Source organism: Perca flavescens, chromosome 10 (genome assembly GCF_004354835.1).
Source record: "Perca flavescens isolate YP-PL-M2 chromosome 10, PFLA_1.0, whole genome shotgun sequence".
NCBI lineage: Eukaryota > Metazoa > Chordata > Actinopteri > Perciformes > Percidae > Perca > Perca flavescens.
Window position 1 is genome coordinate 34,063,778 of NC_041340.1, and position 17,128 is coordinate 34,080,905.

General features: G+C 41.6%; 1 protein-coding gene across 1 annotated transcript; it reads right to left on the reverse strand.

Annotated features, from left to right (window-relative positions):
* Window positions 1-1,539: 1,539 nt before the first annotated feature.
* On the reverse strand, window positions 1,540-13,842 carry LOC114562774 (LON peptidase N-terminal domain and RING finger protein 3). Its single transcript, XM_028589372.1, has 12 exons — window positions 12,968-13,842; window positions 7,702-7,820; window positions 7,453-7,575; window positions 6,664-6,780; window positions 6,349-6,550; window positions 6,146-6,230; window positions 5,658-5,772; window positions 5,055-5,176; window positions 3,946-4,104; window positions 3,659-3,821; window positions 3,039-3,188; window positions 1,540-2,547 (listed from the first exon to the last, which is right to left on the reverse strand). The coding sequence occupies exons 1-12, from the start codon at window positions 13,770-13,772 to the stop codon at window positions 2,389-2,391; spliced, it is 2,319 nt and encodes a 772-aa protein (XP_028445173.1). The 5' UTR covers window positions 13,773-13,842; the 3' UTR covers window positions 1,540-2,388.
* Window positions 13,843-17,128: the final 3,286 nt, after the last annotated feature.

Consider the following 17,128-nt stretch of genomic DNA (forward strand, 5'->3'; position numbering starts at 1 on the left):
ACAGTTACCAGGGTATTGTTTTTAGGGTTAAATGTTAAAGCAATAATCTCGAAGATTTTCATTTTAATAAATAAATGTCTGTTAAGTCACTATCCATTGCCAGATGAGGTATCGCAATGGTGACTGAGCCCAGTGTTGAAAGCCCTTGCATGTACATTACTACGAACTGGGTGTTGGTGTCGACATTCCCCCGGAAAAATCACAGACTACAGACAATGAAACTTCAAAAACAAGGGAAAGTGAGATCTAAAAACACACCGGCAATTACAGCTTATCGCCATAGGTGATGCCAAAAAGGAACGAAATGGAGATCTTCGAGATTGTAACTTTTTTTTGTTAAATCCATTGGAAAGTGAGCAGCTAGATCAACATCTCTTTCTGTGAAATGTAAACAATGTCACGGCATGCATAAATAATGACAAAATAAATAATGGAGAAAAATAAATCCAACAAATACAAAAATTGATGGATAAAACACAAGAACAAGGGCCTAAAAACACACCAATGTAAAGTTTCAATCTATTGTTATTCAGCTGCGTAATGTAGAGTCTGACAGGGACAGAAATGAAGGAAGCAAGGAAGGAAGGAAGGAAGACAGAATAGCAGCCCAAAAATGGTTGTTGTTAAAGTTGCGGTAAAGGTGGCAGAGTAGTAAAGATGTCTTCAGACGACTACACTTAGTAATGGGCATACCAATTAAGACATATCACCACAACAGTTTCTTGTTGTTCACATGGAGATGTTAGACAAAAACATTTACTTAGCATGTGGGCATTTGCACTGTTACAGTGGCGTCCAATGTTAAGGAAAGGAAGGTGATGATTCTGTTTAAACTAGGGCTGTCAGCATTAATGCGTTAATCGCAATAAGATTAATGACCAAGCATAACGCGTTATAATTGTGTTCATCGCGTGCACCAAAGATTCTTTATTTTACACCGTCACTGGTGCCGTTCCCAAATAATCTTTGCTATGAAGAAACGCTACGCTCTAGAATCTTTGGCTGCTACTATTTTGACCCTTTGAGGCACCTTTACTTCTTGTCAAGCTGCCACAGACACTTCCTACCTCCTGCTGCAGCCATGGAGATGACTCCGTTGACATGTCAAAAGCAATATGCACTTTGTGTGAAATGGAGCTAAAATATCACCGAAGCACTTCAAGTTTAAAGGTGCCCTGCCATATTTCATGACTTTGTGGTAATGTCTGAAGTTCTGTGGAAAAAATGCATTGGTTACCTTGTTTCAAGCCATTCTAGCGTGGTATAGAAAGCCTGCAGGAAGACTCAGCTCGATTTGTGCCAGTTCTCATTAATATTCAACGAGCTAAGCTGCTTGGCTCTGATTGGCTAACAGCTAGCCAATGAGAGCCTGGCTATCAGCATCCTTTACCCAGCCCAACTGGGCAAGCTCATGAATAGTAATGAGCTCAGACTGACCAGCTTTTGTAATTGGCCTGATTTCTCCACTTATTTCTTTTCAGTGGCTAGACCTGGCAGAGGAGGTAGCAGTTCATTTTCAGATTCAATACATAACACAAACACATATGGACCTAACATATTTAACAAAAATACAAGTAAAAACGGTTTTGTGTGGCAGGGCACCTTCAAGCTACCATCTACGAGCTAAGCACGCAGCTAGTACAGCTAATCAGGTTGATGCTAGCGGACTCAGGCAAAGCACTGTTTTGGAGAGTGCAAGTCGCCTCAGACCAAATCGAAAAAAATGAACTGAAGCGCTTGCAAAATAGGTGGCAACTAACTTCAGACCAGTCAACATCGTACAAGACTCAGGTCTTGTAGACTTACTACGGTTGGCATGTTCTGACCAGTCATATACATTGCCTTCGCGGGGGGTCAATAGTTGCACGCATACATAGCCTACACTGGTTATGAAATGCAAAATAATTGAATTTTAATCATGTGATAAAAGATGTGATTAATTAACTATTGAAATTCAGCGATTAGTCGCAGATAAGAAAAAATGAATCGTTTGACAGCCTTAGTTTAAACCTAAATGTAGTCGCTTTTGTAATGTAATTTTAAGAAAGAAAGAATCCTTCCTGTCTGAACATAGCTTCAGTCTGCAGATCTGCTTGGTTGGTTTTCTGTGTGAAAGGAATGTTATGAATGGAAGAAATGTGTGTATTCAGACCAACAGTCTTTTGTTGCTGCTTTTTTGTTGTAAGACTTTGCAGTGTGTATGAGTCCACTGCTGCTTTCTGAATGGGATGGCGCTACAACAAGGAAGGTGCAACAACATCAGGTCTTTGTGCATCAAAATGGAAAAGCAACAGGTCAACTGCTGCTTATGGAGGAGGGGTGTGTGTGGGGCAGGTGGTTAGTCACTGCATATTTTTCCAGGTAGGGTGCACACATGTGGAGCGCATGTCACCGGTGCCTGCTGTGGGCCATGAAGAGCAGCACCTTGCGGATGCCGCTGAGGCGTTCTTTCAGAGAGGTGATGGCCAGGAACGGCAGCTGGGCTCGGCCTTCTAACGGAAGCACGGCGAGTAACCACCAACACCACGAGGGACCGTTAGGACTGTCCTGAAGGAGGAGGAGACACAGTGAGAGGGGTTTTTATCCATTTATTTTAATTTATTTTTTATTGGGAACACAGATGGTTTACATAATACAGCACAAGTATGCATCTTTTTTTCTGTTTTAAGAGAAAATAAAATTAATATACTGTATATGTAGAAAAGAATAAAATAAAACAAGGTAATTGAAAAATGGCACACACAAAAATAATAATAATATAAAACCAAAACATTTAAATTTGAATAACAAATGTGCAATACAAAAGTGAACAAAATAAATGTAATAATAACTCAAATAAAATAAATATTAGTGAGAGGATTTTTTTTAAAGATAAAATGAAGTCGAAATAACTTTAAAGGGAAATTAAAGAGATGTCAAAAATATGTTTTCAGTGGAGGCTGTATCACAAGTCATATTTTATTTAAAAAGAAACATAAGATACATTTGAAAGAAGGCTGAATAAGTAAAAAGTGGGAGTTTTTAAATCCTGTGTTTACCTGAAGTTCAGAGTCTTTCTGAGGCATGGGTCCAAAGTGTCCTTCGATGCGTTCCTTCTGCTCGGTTTTCAAGGAGTTGACCCACACCAGGGCCTGGTCGTACACCGTATCATGCAGAGACTGCAGCTCACGCTCTGCCACCCCCTCCACCTACACAGACACACACACACACACACACCTTTGAGTTAGTGCTGTGCGATCGACACGACACAAACATTTCTAATTGCGATTCTTTTTGACTGATATTACGAGTGCGATATGTCTCACGGAATTGGAGGGAATGATAATTTTTTGTATCCTTATTCTCGTTTTCATTGAAATATTAAACTAAAACACAAATTAAAATGATTATAGTGTGATTTCTGCGAGGATCTGTAGGATACAATTTGTAGTCTGGGATGTCTCTGCAGCACCACAATAATTAGTTCAGAATGGTTTGATACCCCCAGCAATTTGGATATTGCACTAGTCCATTCTGCGATTTCGATAAAATGGCGATCAATTGTGCAGCCCTACTTTGAGTTAGAACATCTTCTGGTAATTCTCTATCAAGCCACCCCTTCTCCATCCAACCATCCCTCTCCCAGCTACTCCTCCCTTCTGTTATATCTTCCTCATACCTTAACGTCCTCCAGGTACTCTATATCGGCTGTGTTGTAGCCATCCCTCTCGCTGTGTTGAATGACTTTAAACCGCCGTCTGCCAATGGTGTACGCAACGGAACGGCCATCGGAAAAGAACTTTACATCGCGGATCTCCAACAGGCACCCGTAGTCTGCAAACCTAGAGACGGGAGGAGGGAGAGGGCAAGATATTACACTACCTGGATATATACTCTGACACTCATGTATTAAACACATTACCATAAGTACACATATGTACTGTACTGTACTGCCCTAGCACTGACCCTTTGAGGTTGTCTTCCAGACACATGCCAAAGCACTTGGTTCCCGTCTCCATGCATCGACGAATCATCAGTCTGTAGCAGGGCTCAAAGATATGGAGAGGGCACGGCACAGTGGGGAAGGCCATGGTGCACACAAATATAGGCACATTCTTGTTAAGACTGAAGAGAGAAAAGAAAAAAAGGAGCATGTGTTAATGTGGTGCACAGCAGAGTCATGGAAATATGTATATATTTTTCTGTTTTCAAGGTAAAGAAAGTACTTTCAATCTTAACTTATATGCCTACGTCAATGAAAAAAAGTCCTTTAATTGTGCATAAAATGAACATCCCATATGTAAAGGTCCCATATCGTGCTCCTTTCCAGGTTCATCATACCTGCAAACTAGTCGCTTTTCGGCAAAAATCGCCGTTTTTAATGGGAAAATGTCATCCACGTGAATCGTGTAGATCCAAAGAGTTTTTATTTGGGGGGGGGGGGTGTCCCACTCTCTAAGTATATATAAGCCTCTTTCTGACCAAGTAGTTACAGGAACGTAGTTATAGGAACAGTCCACTTCGAAACAGTTCTACTAACTACTCTCCCCAAAACCGGTTCTGCCATTTGCCTTCGCACTGGCCAAGTGTCCATAGGAACTGGTAGGAGGGATAAGGGAGTGACGCAAGCACGGCAACGGTCTTTATAGCGTCGTCCCTTGACTTTAGCGCCACATACAACAACAACCCAGCATGGAGGAGGCCATCGGAATGTTCCTGTTGTGCCTTGCCGGGATCCTCATAACGGAGTTCGAACGGCAGCGTTTAAAGACTAGGCCGAACACAGAAGACGAAGGCTCCAGCGTACTATGATCCTAATTAATATGATGGAAGAAGATAGAAGAACAGAGCGCAACAGGCAAACCAAACGATGGGTAAGTTTAACTAGCATTAACAATTAGCTGGTTGAATGCGTGATGTTTGTCTTATGAGTTAGCATACGTAGGCAAACTGCAACAGACAGTGGCCGTAATCAATGAGAAGACAATATTTAACAAGAGAAGAGAAACCAGAACGAATAGAGCATAAAGAACAAGTCAAACCAGATGTTGAGGTAGTGGAGGACACAAACGTACTTAGAGAGCTCAGCCATTTCATCCTGGTGGATTCTCTGTCTTTCTATGAGCTCTGATGGAAGATACTTCGATATCAGGTTCTCCATTAGTACTGTCTTACAGAACTGCCTCTGGACCAGGTACTGGAGAGATATGCAGACAGAAACTATATTAGAAATGTGTTTTTAGTGTCAGAAACATAGTGAGTGAGATTGATTTCAGTTTTCAACAACATCCATGTTGTGGCCTGCTCTGTACTTTGCCCATTAACATCATCCTATTCTGTGTGTGATACGTATTTGCCAAGATAGTGACCTTATTAAGCAATTGGACATCGGCCATGACGTAACCAATCCAAATTAAACACAGTTTTGTGCATCAATTTCATTTCAGAATTCAGCATTTCCATGGCAGGCCACCAACTCCCTCCAATCCGTGGTGTCTTGTTCCCGTACATAAAAATGACCACAGTGATGTATGTAGATTTCAAATTTGGGGGAAAATAGACACTCTTGACTTTGGTGTAATGAAAATTTGGATCACTGCATCCGTAATGGATTCAGTTTAGAGCAAACTGAATGGCACCTTATGTTATAAAGTATGGATGAGTGTTCCGACACGTACCTCAGACAGCTCCTCTTTACAGAGTGGACACTTTGGGTTGTGGTCCAGACATCTCTCCAGACACCGAAGACAGAACGTGTGACCGCACGGCGTCGCCACTGGCTCATAGAAAAGTCTAGGTGGGAAATACACAAAAGTACAACACCTCAAAAATGATGGACATACTAGATTCATCAGCCGTTAATCTCCCAGGTATGTTTTAGATGAATCGATTGATCATTTTGCCTACAAATTTAAAAAAACATTGGGAAATACGTAGAAATGTCAGGATGTCTACTTGCCAAGACAAAGACTCTTTTTTTTTAATCCTTTTCTTAGAATCTCCAATCCTGTATATTGATACCGTAAAGCTGCAGCTTATCACACATTTCATCACAGGCTATATAACTGTCAGTGGCAATTTACCAGACGTTACACAACTGCTAGCTTTATTGCATTGTGTGACTGTTGATAAAGTCGTCTGAATCAAGCTGTAAATTAAATCTCACCTCATACAAAGAGAACACTCCACATCTTTCGGGTCCAACACGTCACCAACTGCAGAACTCAATGGATCAGTCGCCTCTGCTGGCTCTGAATGGAGAGAATGTCACAATAAAAAAAAATAAGACACAAATGCTGCTAATGGAGCGAGTGTACATCTATTGCTTGGCTACGTGCATGTGTGTGTGCACAAAATGCAAAAGCTCACCAGATTTTGCCCTCTTGTGATCGTCTCTTCTCTCCTGTCCTCCCTCCACCGTGTTCTCATCTGTGATACTCCGTTTCCTTTTGAGGAGAAAACAGTGGTCTGGCCTCCTGACTTCAAGCTTTCTCTCATCCTCTGGCATCTCAGGTGCAGGAGGAGTGGAGGCAAGACTGGACACTGACGACCACAAGCTGGGACTAAAGATCTGAGAGAAGGAAAAGAATGGAAGGAGAGGAAAATGAAACATTGTGTCCCCTCGTTTTTGTTTTTTTTTGTACTTTTGAAACTGCCGACTTGCGGAGGTGGAGCATCTCTTACCTGGGAGGGAGTGTTAATGCTGTTTTTGATGTGTGCTCTGAAAGACAGTAGATTGGAGTAGTCCGAGATGTGTTCAGGGACCTGATCTGTAACTGGAGCCAGGAGATCACAGAGGAGCTGAAAGAAGACCACATGGGATTATGTGATTATTCTGCATACATTTATGATAGAGCTGGGCGATATGGAGAATATCAAATATCACAATATTGTTGACCAAATACCTCAAAATTTATATTGCAGAGATATTGTAGAGTTGACAACTGGGGCTTTCACAAAACATTTACACAATGAGATTTGTGATAAATAATCATCAGTAATGTGGATATAATGACTAAGTGGGTAAAGGCGAATAACAGAACAGTTACAACAGTCTGGTAAGTTCAGATAATGACATCACTTTACTGTAATGCAGCCTTTAAAACCAGGAAAAGACAACACTTCATATTCCTATTACGATATTACAATGTCCAAAATTTAAGACGATATCTAGCCTCGTATATCGATATAATATTGATATATTGCCCAGCCCTAATTTATGATAATATAATATTTCCCAATGTTAATGCAGAGTGTCATGTTTTCTTTAAAACACGCAACTGGGCAAAACAAAGAAATGACAAATAGCTTAATACTGTAAAAGATTGTGAGACATTTTTTTATATATCTAACCACTCTTACACTTATTGCACTTATAATTTACATAAATGAACACAAAGGTACTACAGGTGGCAGATGGAATATATATATTTCATCAGTGGGTGCGTACTACTATACTAATGTTGGATTTACCTTGTGGGCCTCAGTCTGGGCCAGTCTACAGTCGGGCTCTATGGACAGACAGACCAGGTACTCCCTCAGAGCTTCCTCTGTCCTGCCCAGCGACACCAGGGCCTGAGCCTTACGAACGTGACCCTATAGGCAGGAGGAACACATATCCCTTATCATCATAACTTAATATCCAGATGGGAGCTTTTGACATTTTACTAACATAAACTTACATTTGTATTCACATAATGCAAAATAATATGTCTTCCATACCTTGGACCAGTGAGGCATGAGTCTGCAGGCTATCTCAGCGTCTCTCAGAGCTTTTTCGTAGTGTCTCAGACTGGAGTGGATCTGGGAGCGATTACTGAACAGTATGTGGTCCGTGGGTGCTGAGAACGAGAGAAGGGACAGTTAGTAAGACAGTCAGTTGGTTAGTTAGGTAGTTGTTGTTACTAACAACTATTGTTAGATTGTTAGTGTTACAAAAAATGTCATAATTGATTAATAGTGAAGACCATCAAAGTTTCCATGAGCCCAAGGTGATGTATTTAAATTGCTTGTTTGTCTAAAACCCAAAGATTTTCCATTAAAAATAATGTAAAACACTGAAAAGCAGCTGGAACCAGTGAATTTCTTGGCATTTTTGCAGCATTAGTTACTTGAACAATTAATGTATTTTTAAATAGTTGTAAATAAGTTGAATGACCCCCATACTGAGGCAAATGTTTCATAATATACTGCAGAATCTTTGAAAAAATGCATGGCCATTACTTGTTTATTTTGTTATGTCTTTAAAAGCTGAATTTACTGGTGATATAAGTTTCCAGGTTACGTGAAAGAAGGAATGTGTAAAATGGATCAGATTATAAAACACGCTATGAAAAAAAAAAATGGTGCTGCATTACAAAACCGTGCAGCACTATCAAGGCCACCCACATTCCAGGTTTCATAACTATAACAACTTATGCAAATGTCACAGCTAGCCCTGTGGGAATCAGAGGGAAACATTTCCCTGACTCTAGTACAGGGCAGGCTACCCATGACATAAAAACAGCAATGGAGGTCTAAAAAAGAAGTAGGGATTGTTATACAGGATAACTGCACAGTGCTTATTTTCAAGACTAATTACTGCTTTGTAATACACGCACATTAATGCGCGCACACAAACACACACACACACACACACACACACACACACACACACACACACACACACACACACACACACACACACACACACACACACACACACACACACAAAATCACACACATACTTGAGGAAATTGTTCTGACTTGCATTAATTCCCTGGAGGCTTGCCACAACCCTTAACCTAAACTTAAAGGTGCTCTAAGTGATGTTGGGTGACATCACTTCTTGTTGACGTTTCTAAGTACTGTCAAACAAAACGGAGGCTAGCTCGCCCCTTCCTCCTCCTCATCCCGTCCCCTCCCCCTCCCTTCCGTGCACACTAACTGACTAGACCTTGTTTAATAACATAAAATATATTTCCATGAAATAAATTAATAAATAGGGTTATGTTCGCAACAGATTCTGCAAGTCCAACATGCGCTACCCATTTCCGTACTTTGATGAGTCACCTGAAAAACTCATTTGCATTAATTATTTAATTAAGCACGTGATTTATTAGGAATTGCGTGCTGTTAGTTAATAACCAAAAATAAGTCTGAGCGATACAGTTAATAGGAGAGCATTTCACCCTTCTGCCAAGATAAATATCTTCTACAAGCCAATTCTGCAAGTCATTGTGGTTTGAGCCAGTCCTTTCTAATATAAAACAATTATGTCATTCATTGTTAATCATTATTTATCAAATCACTTTTGCTAAACATGCTGAATCACATTGAATATTATCCTCTTGGTGAACTCTAAGATCCTGGAAACGGCCGATCCTATTCTATTACCATGGGAGTTACCCAGCACAACAACAGCTCCACTGCATCAGCTAAGAGATAAATGCTCTACTAGGGGGGCCCCACCCAGCGTACAGAGATGGTGTAATTTAATCTGATGCTTCTAACAGCTGTCAATTGATGCAAATGCAAAGCATGGACAATTGCACACGACCCCAGACATCCCCTCCACCTCTTCTTCACACTGATTCCATCAGGACACAGATACAGGTCCTTGGCCTGGAACTACAGTAGGAGTTTTGTGCCTTCTGCCATATTATCCTTAAATGAAGCTTCCCAGCGGTGATTGTGTGTGTGTGTGTGTGTGTGTGTGTGTGTGTGTGTGTGTGTGTGTGTGTGAGTTATCTATATGTTATGTATGCTGTGCACAAGGGGTGTTAGTGGAACGGACTGGAGGGAACTGTGTATTATATGGTGTTTTGGGGTGAAGGTGTCTATGTTTACTGTATGTGTATGCATGCATATTTATGAGCCCCTGTACAGACTGGTGGACCTTTTAGACCGTCCAGTACCATCTGAATACCTCACTGAGGAACCAAGCGACAGGTGGGAGGATCTGAGCCTGTGGACCACTCGTGGGATGCTTCACCAAGGGGTGACTCCTGGCCGTAAAGCGACCTAGACCATCATGTCCCGCCGTAATAGCCGCTGCAAACACCCCCAAGGTGAAAACGGTGCAACGCCTGTCTAATAAACCCTGCAGGAAATCCAAAATACCCTCCAGGGGGCAGGAACGGTACCTGTCGCGGGTTTCCCGCACTGCTAGCCGTGCCACCTGGTGCCCTGAATCTCTGGCGCTAACCCAATACTATAGCAATTACATTAGTCGCATAGGAAGGAAAGGCATACAGCAGGCTGGAGGGCCAGTTCGGGTGGGCTACTGTGTCCACCCCCAACGAGGGCCCGTCGGTTGCCGCCTTAGAGAAAACCAAAGAGGACACTGGATTATCTCCCTGTTTGCAAATAAGTCGGCCACCAGCTGCCCAAACCGCCACTAGATTTGTGCGGTTAGGTCCAGGTAGGGACCCCATTCCTCTGGGAGCAGGCCCCCTCAGGACATGAAGTCCGTCCCTGTCTTGAAGAAGTCCATGTGCGCCTCGGAAGGCGGGAACTGTATGAACTCTGTGGAGGTAGAGAAGGAGGTCTGAAGAATGCCACTGAACGGTGGGGGTTGGCAGCAGAATTGCTGAGCGTAACCTCTTCGTAGAATCCTGTGCAGCCAGAGAGGGAGAGGGCCGCAGAGCCGCACCCACATCGAGTAATTGTCCGAGAGCGGCAGAGCGAAGAATTCGGATAGGAGGGAGAACGGGCCCACCAGCCATCCTGACCCCCCCGTTCTGGGAGGGGACATGCATGTCATCCTGCGGATAGCGGTGGGCCACCCAGGATTTTCCCAGGAGGCCCAAAGGAAGTGCAGCCCCCACTCACGCTCATCCCTGGGGAGCGAGAGACAGGCGGTGCAGTCGGTCGCCTCTAGGTGAAAGCAACCCAGGCAGAGGAAACAGGACTTGGGGGTCCGAGAGATGCATGGATGACTCACAGGTGAGACAAAGCTTGCGTGAGCCATAGTAGATAAGTTCGTAGTAGAAGAAAAATGATGAGAAGAAAACCGTGACATCAGAGGGTGACAAAAACTTGCATCAGATCCAAAACAAGGTGGCTGAAAAAACAACCCTATTAAAGGGCAGTCTAACGCACATTCTCTGAACTGGAGTAACATCCAGGTAACTACTATGAAACATAGTTCAATTTACTTTATCCAGCTTCTCATCAATAATATAAAGCAGTATACAATGTATGTGTATATGAGACATATACCCCTATAAGAAGTAAACATTATTCCAGACAATGGATCCTAATTAATAACTGCCTGTAAATATAGTTAAAATATGTACATATTATAGTTTATTTCACTACTAGTAATCCCTGTCTGTAGGTCAAAGGTCACCCATTCCATAACCACCTATGTAACCTCTGGTATGGCTGTGAGCATCATTGTCCCTAGTGGTGACCTGAAATAGTACCCTTGACCTACTTTTGCCTGAATCATTGTTTGACGTTACACAATGACGGAGCTGAGGGGAGGAGGGGAGGGGCGCCTTACATGCTGATGCACTTGCCTAGCTTCCATAACCTATTATCCAACATATGGCTCTGTTGCTCTCAGATGCCACCAGAATATGGAAAGCCAACCAGTTCAAAATGCGCAAACGTGTTGTCTATGTGTTGTTAACATGTTGTTAAAACGGTAATTTTTCAAACATTAACAACACGTTTTCTTCTCACCATTTTTCTTCTCCAACAAACTTTTACTACTGTGGCAGACGACAAGCTGTGTCTCACCTGTGCTGTGTCCATGCCTCTCTTGGACGCCCACGAGTCCGATTTCTACTGGCCGTCACCTAGAGGAGACCAACTGCACCGCCTGACTCTCGCTCCCCAGAGAGAAGCGTGAGTGGCGGCTGCACTTCCTCAAGTTTTCCCACCATATTCCCAGCCCAGAGCCAGGGGCCGGATGTGGGAGGCCCCCATCAAAGTCCTGGATGGACTACGACAAGGAGGACAACCGCCAGATCTATGACATCGAGACTTGTCCAGTTTGAAGGGTTGAGTCATAATTTCCCATTGAACGCTGAGCACTAGGTATAAACTGTTTCTGTAAGCCTGTGGGGTTGTCTGCCACTATTTAACATGCTAAGGATCTATTTCTCTGTCATTTTCTTTCTTTTTGTGTATTATATAAGAATAAAATATTTGGACAGCAGTTTTATGACTTATAAATCCAGATTTTTAAATTGTATAAGCTACACAAAAAAAAGAATAAAAGGACAAAGAACTAAAAGGATCCTTAGCATGTTAAATAGTGGTAGGCAGCCCCCCAGTATTACACAAATGGTTTAACCATACTGCTCAGCAGTATATGGGAATGTATGACACTCACCCGTTCAAACTGGGCAAATTGGGGCCAAATGGCTCAGAATTACATGAAATCAACGCTTTGTCAACTTTTTGTAAATATGTGAAAATGAACGTGTTGTTAACATGTCACATATATTTGAACTGACTGGCTATCATCAGTGGCACATAGCTACTGCAAAGCATGCCACAGAGTATATAACACACTTATAAAAAAGATTATTTGAGTTCTGTTTTTAAAGTCAGAATTCTGATTTTAAAAAAAGTCAGAATTTAAAAAAAATCAGAATTCTGAGATTAAAGACAGAACGCTTACTTTTTTTCTCAGAATTCTGACTTTATTCAAAGGAATACCTTAAAACTTTTTTAGACTGAAATTCTGAGATTAAAATCTGAATTCTGACTTTTTCCTCAGATGTGGCGCAAATCCTCTTCCGTACATGTTACAAAACAGGGTTATATAATTTCATTATAGTTTTATGACAAGTCATTTGGAATGTTATTATGTAACAAAACCTTATTATATATAGTCTACTAAAGAGTAACAATAGAAAACGTGAAGTTAGAGTAGCAAAAAAAGCTATTTAGCCCAATCACATCGCCTAACGTTACGCTGTAGCAACATGTCTGTTAAGCCATTGTGTAATGTCTTAAGTTTGTTATACCAGTAAATTGTTCAATGTCCTACCTATCAATATGGCTTGGTTATATTTCTCCAGCGCTGCTTCCATCTTCTTCTCTGCGTATAGTCCGTTTCCCTCCCGCCTCAGCAGACCGGCCTGGTGCGAGGTCGGGAACGACTTGGCCAGTAGGTTGCTGAGGACCACATTGACCCTGTAACTCTGGACGTCGGCTACTCTGGAGCTGTCCCTGCACTCCTTACACATCACCGGCTGCTCCTTCTCCTTCCTCTCCCTCTCCAGACACTTTTTACAGAAGCAGTGTCCACATGGAAGAGTCACAGGCTCGAACAGAAAGCTCAGACATATCCGGCAGGAGAAGTCTTCGTACCCAAAGACTGTAGCACCAACGACCGGGCATCCAGCTGCAACCGACGCCCCAGACTCCTCTCCTTCCCTCGGGCCCCTGTTTTGACAGTCACCTCCGTCTTGCCTCCTGATACTACCCGACAGGTACTCTATAAGGTTGGTCAGGTGAACAGGTCTCAGTTTTTCGGTCTCCGAGGCTTGTCTGTACACCTCGAAAGCTTCGGTGAATTTGCCCCCGAAAGCGAGTGCGTCAGCCCGCTTTAGCATCAGCTCCTGCCGGCTCCCTGGATCTCCAAGTCTCGCTAGTTGGCACTCGTAGATATCCGCAGCTAGGTCGAAGTTTTTCGACTGGAAAGCCTCCGCTGCAAGCTGCAGCATGCTCTCCATCTCTGTCTCCATATACCCAGCAGGTTGTCTGAAGTCTATACCCTCACCTATGTTTGCGTCTGTGGCTGCTGGGAAACTGACTAAAGCACATCTATGAGCTGGAAGTACCCACAACATTCTCAATGGAGCAGCGCAGGAGAAAAAAAAAATAGTTACGTAAAAGTTGTGTCATGTGATGCCAGCCAGCTGTTCTCATTGGATGAATTTAGAAGAAGACAAATACTGTTACAAAACAATTTGCCATGTAACAGTTTCATTGTCGGGGGCCGGAGCCTGTCTGACCTGCATGCACGACAGTGGTGGGGGGCAATCAGAGGTCTATCTTGTGGGAGAGCTGGAGGGTTCCCCACCAAGTAATGAACTTTATTCACAATATCACAGTATCACAATTCAAGAAGCTATTCCAAGTAATTCTTGTTTATTAATATTTCCCTGTGGTCCTGGAATGCCCCTCATCAACAGAGGAGACAGACCTAAACATGGGTTGCCGTGCAACACCCTATATGGGAAATGTAGGAATGTCCGTGCTTCTGCTTATGGCCATTTTGATGAATCTTTAGACGCGATACCACTGCTTTCAAACTGACTGCTTAGAATATAAATCACTGTCAATACTGGGAAGTATCACTTCACTCACTCACTTACTCACTCACTCACTCAATCCACTCTACAAATTAGGTGCTGGGCAGGTAAACATGTTCAGCTCTTACACAAACTGTAGCTACATCTGCAGAGGGGTCATTAAATCACATAAACTAACAGAAGAGCATGTCACCCTCCCCCCCTTCAATGTCCCTCAGAGCACTTTCACATTAGGCAACAAAGCCTGGCCAGATATCAACTTATCAAACGGTGACTATCACAGAGCAGTGTTTGATAACTGTGACAGCCAGTCACTGTTGCGTAAAAGTGTTATGACAAAAACAACACCTTACCAAACACGTCTAGAATTTTGTAAGTCATCATAACATAACATGCACTAAGGTAACACCTACAATGTTAGTACTACTACTAATAATAATAATACAACATTCTCATTAAGGTCTATTAAAAAAACTATCATTTTATTGAACAATATGATAATATACCATTATTATCAATAACGTTTATGAGGGATTCTTGGTTACTGCAAAGATTTGGCATGATACTTGTAGCATTGTTTAAGTCCCCAGTTAATGCAAGACTATGTAACTATATACAAAAGGATGAATGACACATTCTTCATCTTGCAAGTGAGAAGATGAATTCATAAGCAATAAAACACACCCTTTCAAAATACAATACACTCACAGTTTTGCTTTGTTTGTTTTTTTGCTACAGTCTTTAAACAGGTCTTTCTATGTAACTGACATTCAGTGGCGGTGCTAGACCATTTCAAATGGAGAGGCCAGGCTGGGGTCACATGCGATTTCAGGGGAACCAAATATATTACTCAACCCCAACATAGGTTTGGTTCTACAAAAGACTACTGATAAACATGTAATGATAAACACAAGAATCCTCAATCAGTGTTAACCTACATTTCATATATCACTGCACATAAATATTATCCCCTTTTTGGGGATAAAGGTGGGGTTAAAGATGTATGAAAATATTTGCCACAGTTAGGGGGGCCAGAAGGGGGTTGAGGCTTAATATAACGGGGGCAATGGCTAGGGCTGTGTATTGGCAAGAATCTGACGATACGATACATATCACAATATATCACAATATATTTCTATACTGTGCATAAGGCGATATATTGTTTTTTAATATAAGTATAATTTTAGAAAAACTAATATTTAATAAAAGCCATGATGTTTATAAAAGTCAAAGAAGTTTACTTTAGGTAAAAAATTCAGTACACAGAAAATCAAACTGCCAGTTTGGGATTGTGGTTCACAGGTTCTTAGGGAGCTAATGTTGATATGCTAAAGTAGGCCAAAGTCCAGCCATAGCTACGTTGTTAGCTTCTAGCAAAAAGTCAGGCCCTGATAGGCACTGCTAGGCAAGGACACTAGTGGTGCGTCTCAGCATAGCCATCTAGCTGTAGGGGGTCTTACTTGAATATTTTTTAACGTAAAAAAAAATCTATATTGCCTTTTGAAAATCAATACAGTATTGCAAAATAAAATATTGCGATACTCAAGTGTATCGTTTTTTTCTTACACCCCTAGCACTGGCCACACATGCTCCCCCTCCTAGAACCGCCAACTGACATTGCATTTTAGCATTTTCCATTAACCTGTAATTGGGACATCTGGGCACCAGTGGCTGGTGTTCAGCCTGTTAGACTAGATATAACGCTGTAAGTAGGTAATGGTCAGAGTTTAATGACTCTGCTTACAGGATTGTTCTTATACTAGACTATGGTATTATTAGCATATCCTGAAGTAGTGTATCCGGAACTCTTCAAATAAAACAGGTTTGATGCGCATGTGTGTGAGTGAGTGGAGATTATAGGCTGGTCAGTCGATCAGTGTCCATGTAGGTAGTAGTGGTGGAGGAAATATAGGTCGGGCGGTCTAGCCTGTGAACTCAATCCCACAAACAGACACAAATGCTGACTGACATATACACCGCAGACAGACACACACAGACTTATATATATGTATACAGTATATACAGTATATATATATATATATATATATATATATATATATATATATATATATGCAAATGAGGACACTCAAGAGTATTATGCACGCAAGCACAAACTAATCACACACACGCCCAGTCAGACACACACACGCAATAATCACAGATCCTGTGATGTCCCTTCACACCTTGAAATTGTGTTATGTATCTAAATAGGCCAACAATGCAGTCCAGCCAGGTCTTCTAGCACAGACTGTCTGGATGTTGTATATTGGGCTGGGAAGAGCAGTTATCCTCAAAGTCACAGCCTATTATTACAAGGTTCTTACTTACTTGGCGGGAAAGAAAGATGGATATTCATGTGATGGATAACAATCATGCACTTGTGCTTGTCTAAATTGCCAGATTTCACAGTGAAAATCTCGTATTTCATTCCTTTAGGAAAGAATGCATAAACATACTGGAATAAGAGGCATGGAAGAATCACTATTACATGTGACAAGGGGCTTTAATCAGATTTGAACTGTATGTGCCTAAGACATGTATGACCATGAAAATAAGGCTACATTTTTGCCACTTCATGGAACAGATTAGTTTTTTATGGTTATCTAAACAAGCAAAATCTGATTTATGTTGGTCTCTGTCTGGTCGAGGTCAGTTCAAGTCTGTTACTTATTAAAATAAAGAGCAGTTTTGTGTAAAATATAGCGTCTTTATCTGTATTGAAATCCCATCATTGCTAGTAACTTCCTTATTACAGTGATGAATGATATTATCATCAAAGATCAAAGTGTATACGACTTTCACATAAGCTTCAAAATCATTTACTGATTTTAAATAAAATAGTTATTGAGCCTTGCATTTTCTTTTTCTGTACATCCTATTTTTCAACTGTA

Bases quoted from the DNA above. Each gene is read 5' to 3' on its own strand.
- LOC114562774 (XM_028589372.1), bottom strand. From the start codon at position 13,772: ATGTTGTGGGTACTTCCAGCTCATAGATGTGCTTTAGTCAGTTTCCCA. The intron at 6,231-6,348 runs GTGAGCTTTTGC...CTCTCCATTCAG, and splicing joins TCACAAGAGGGCAAAATCTG to AGCCAGCAGAGGCGACTGAT. The intron at 3,189-3,658 runs GTATGAGGAAGA...GTGTCTGTGTAG, and splicing joins AGTACCTGGAGGACGTTAAG to GTGGAGGGGGTGGCAGAGCG.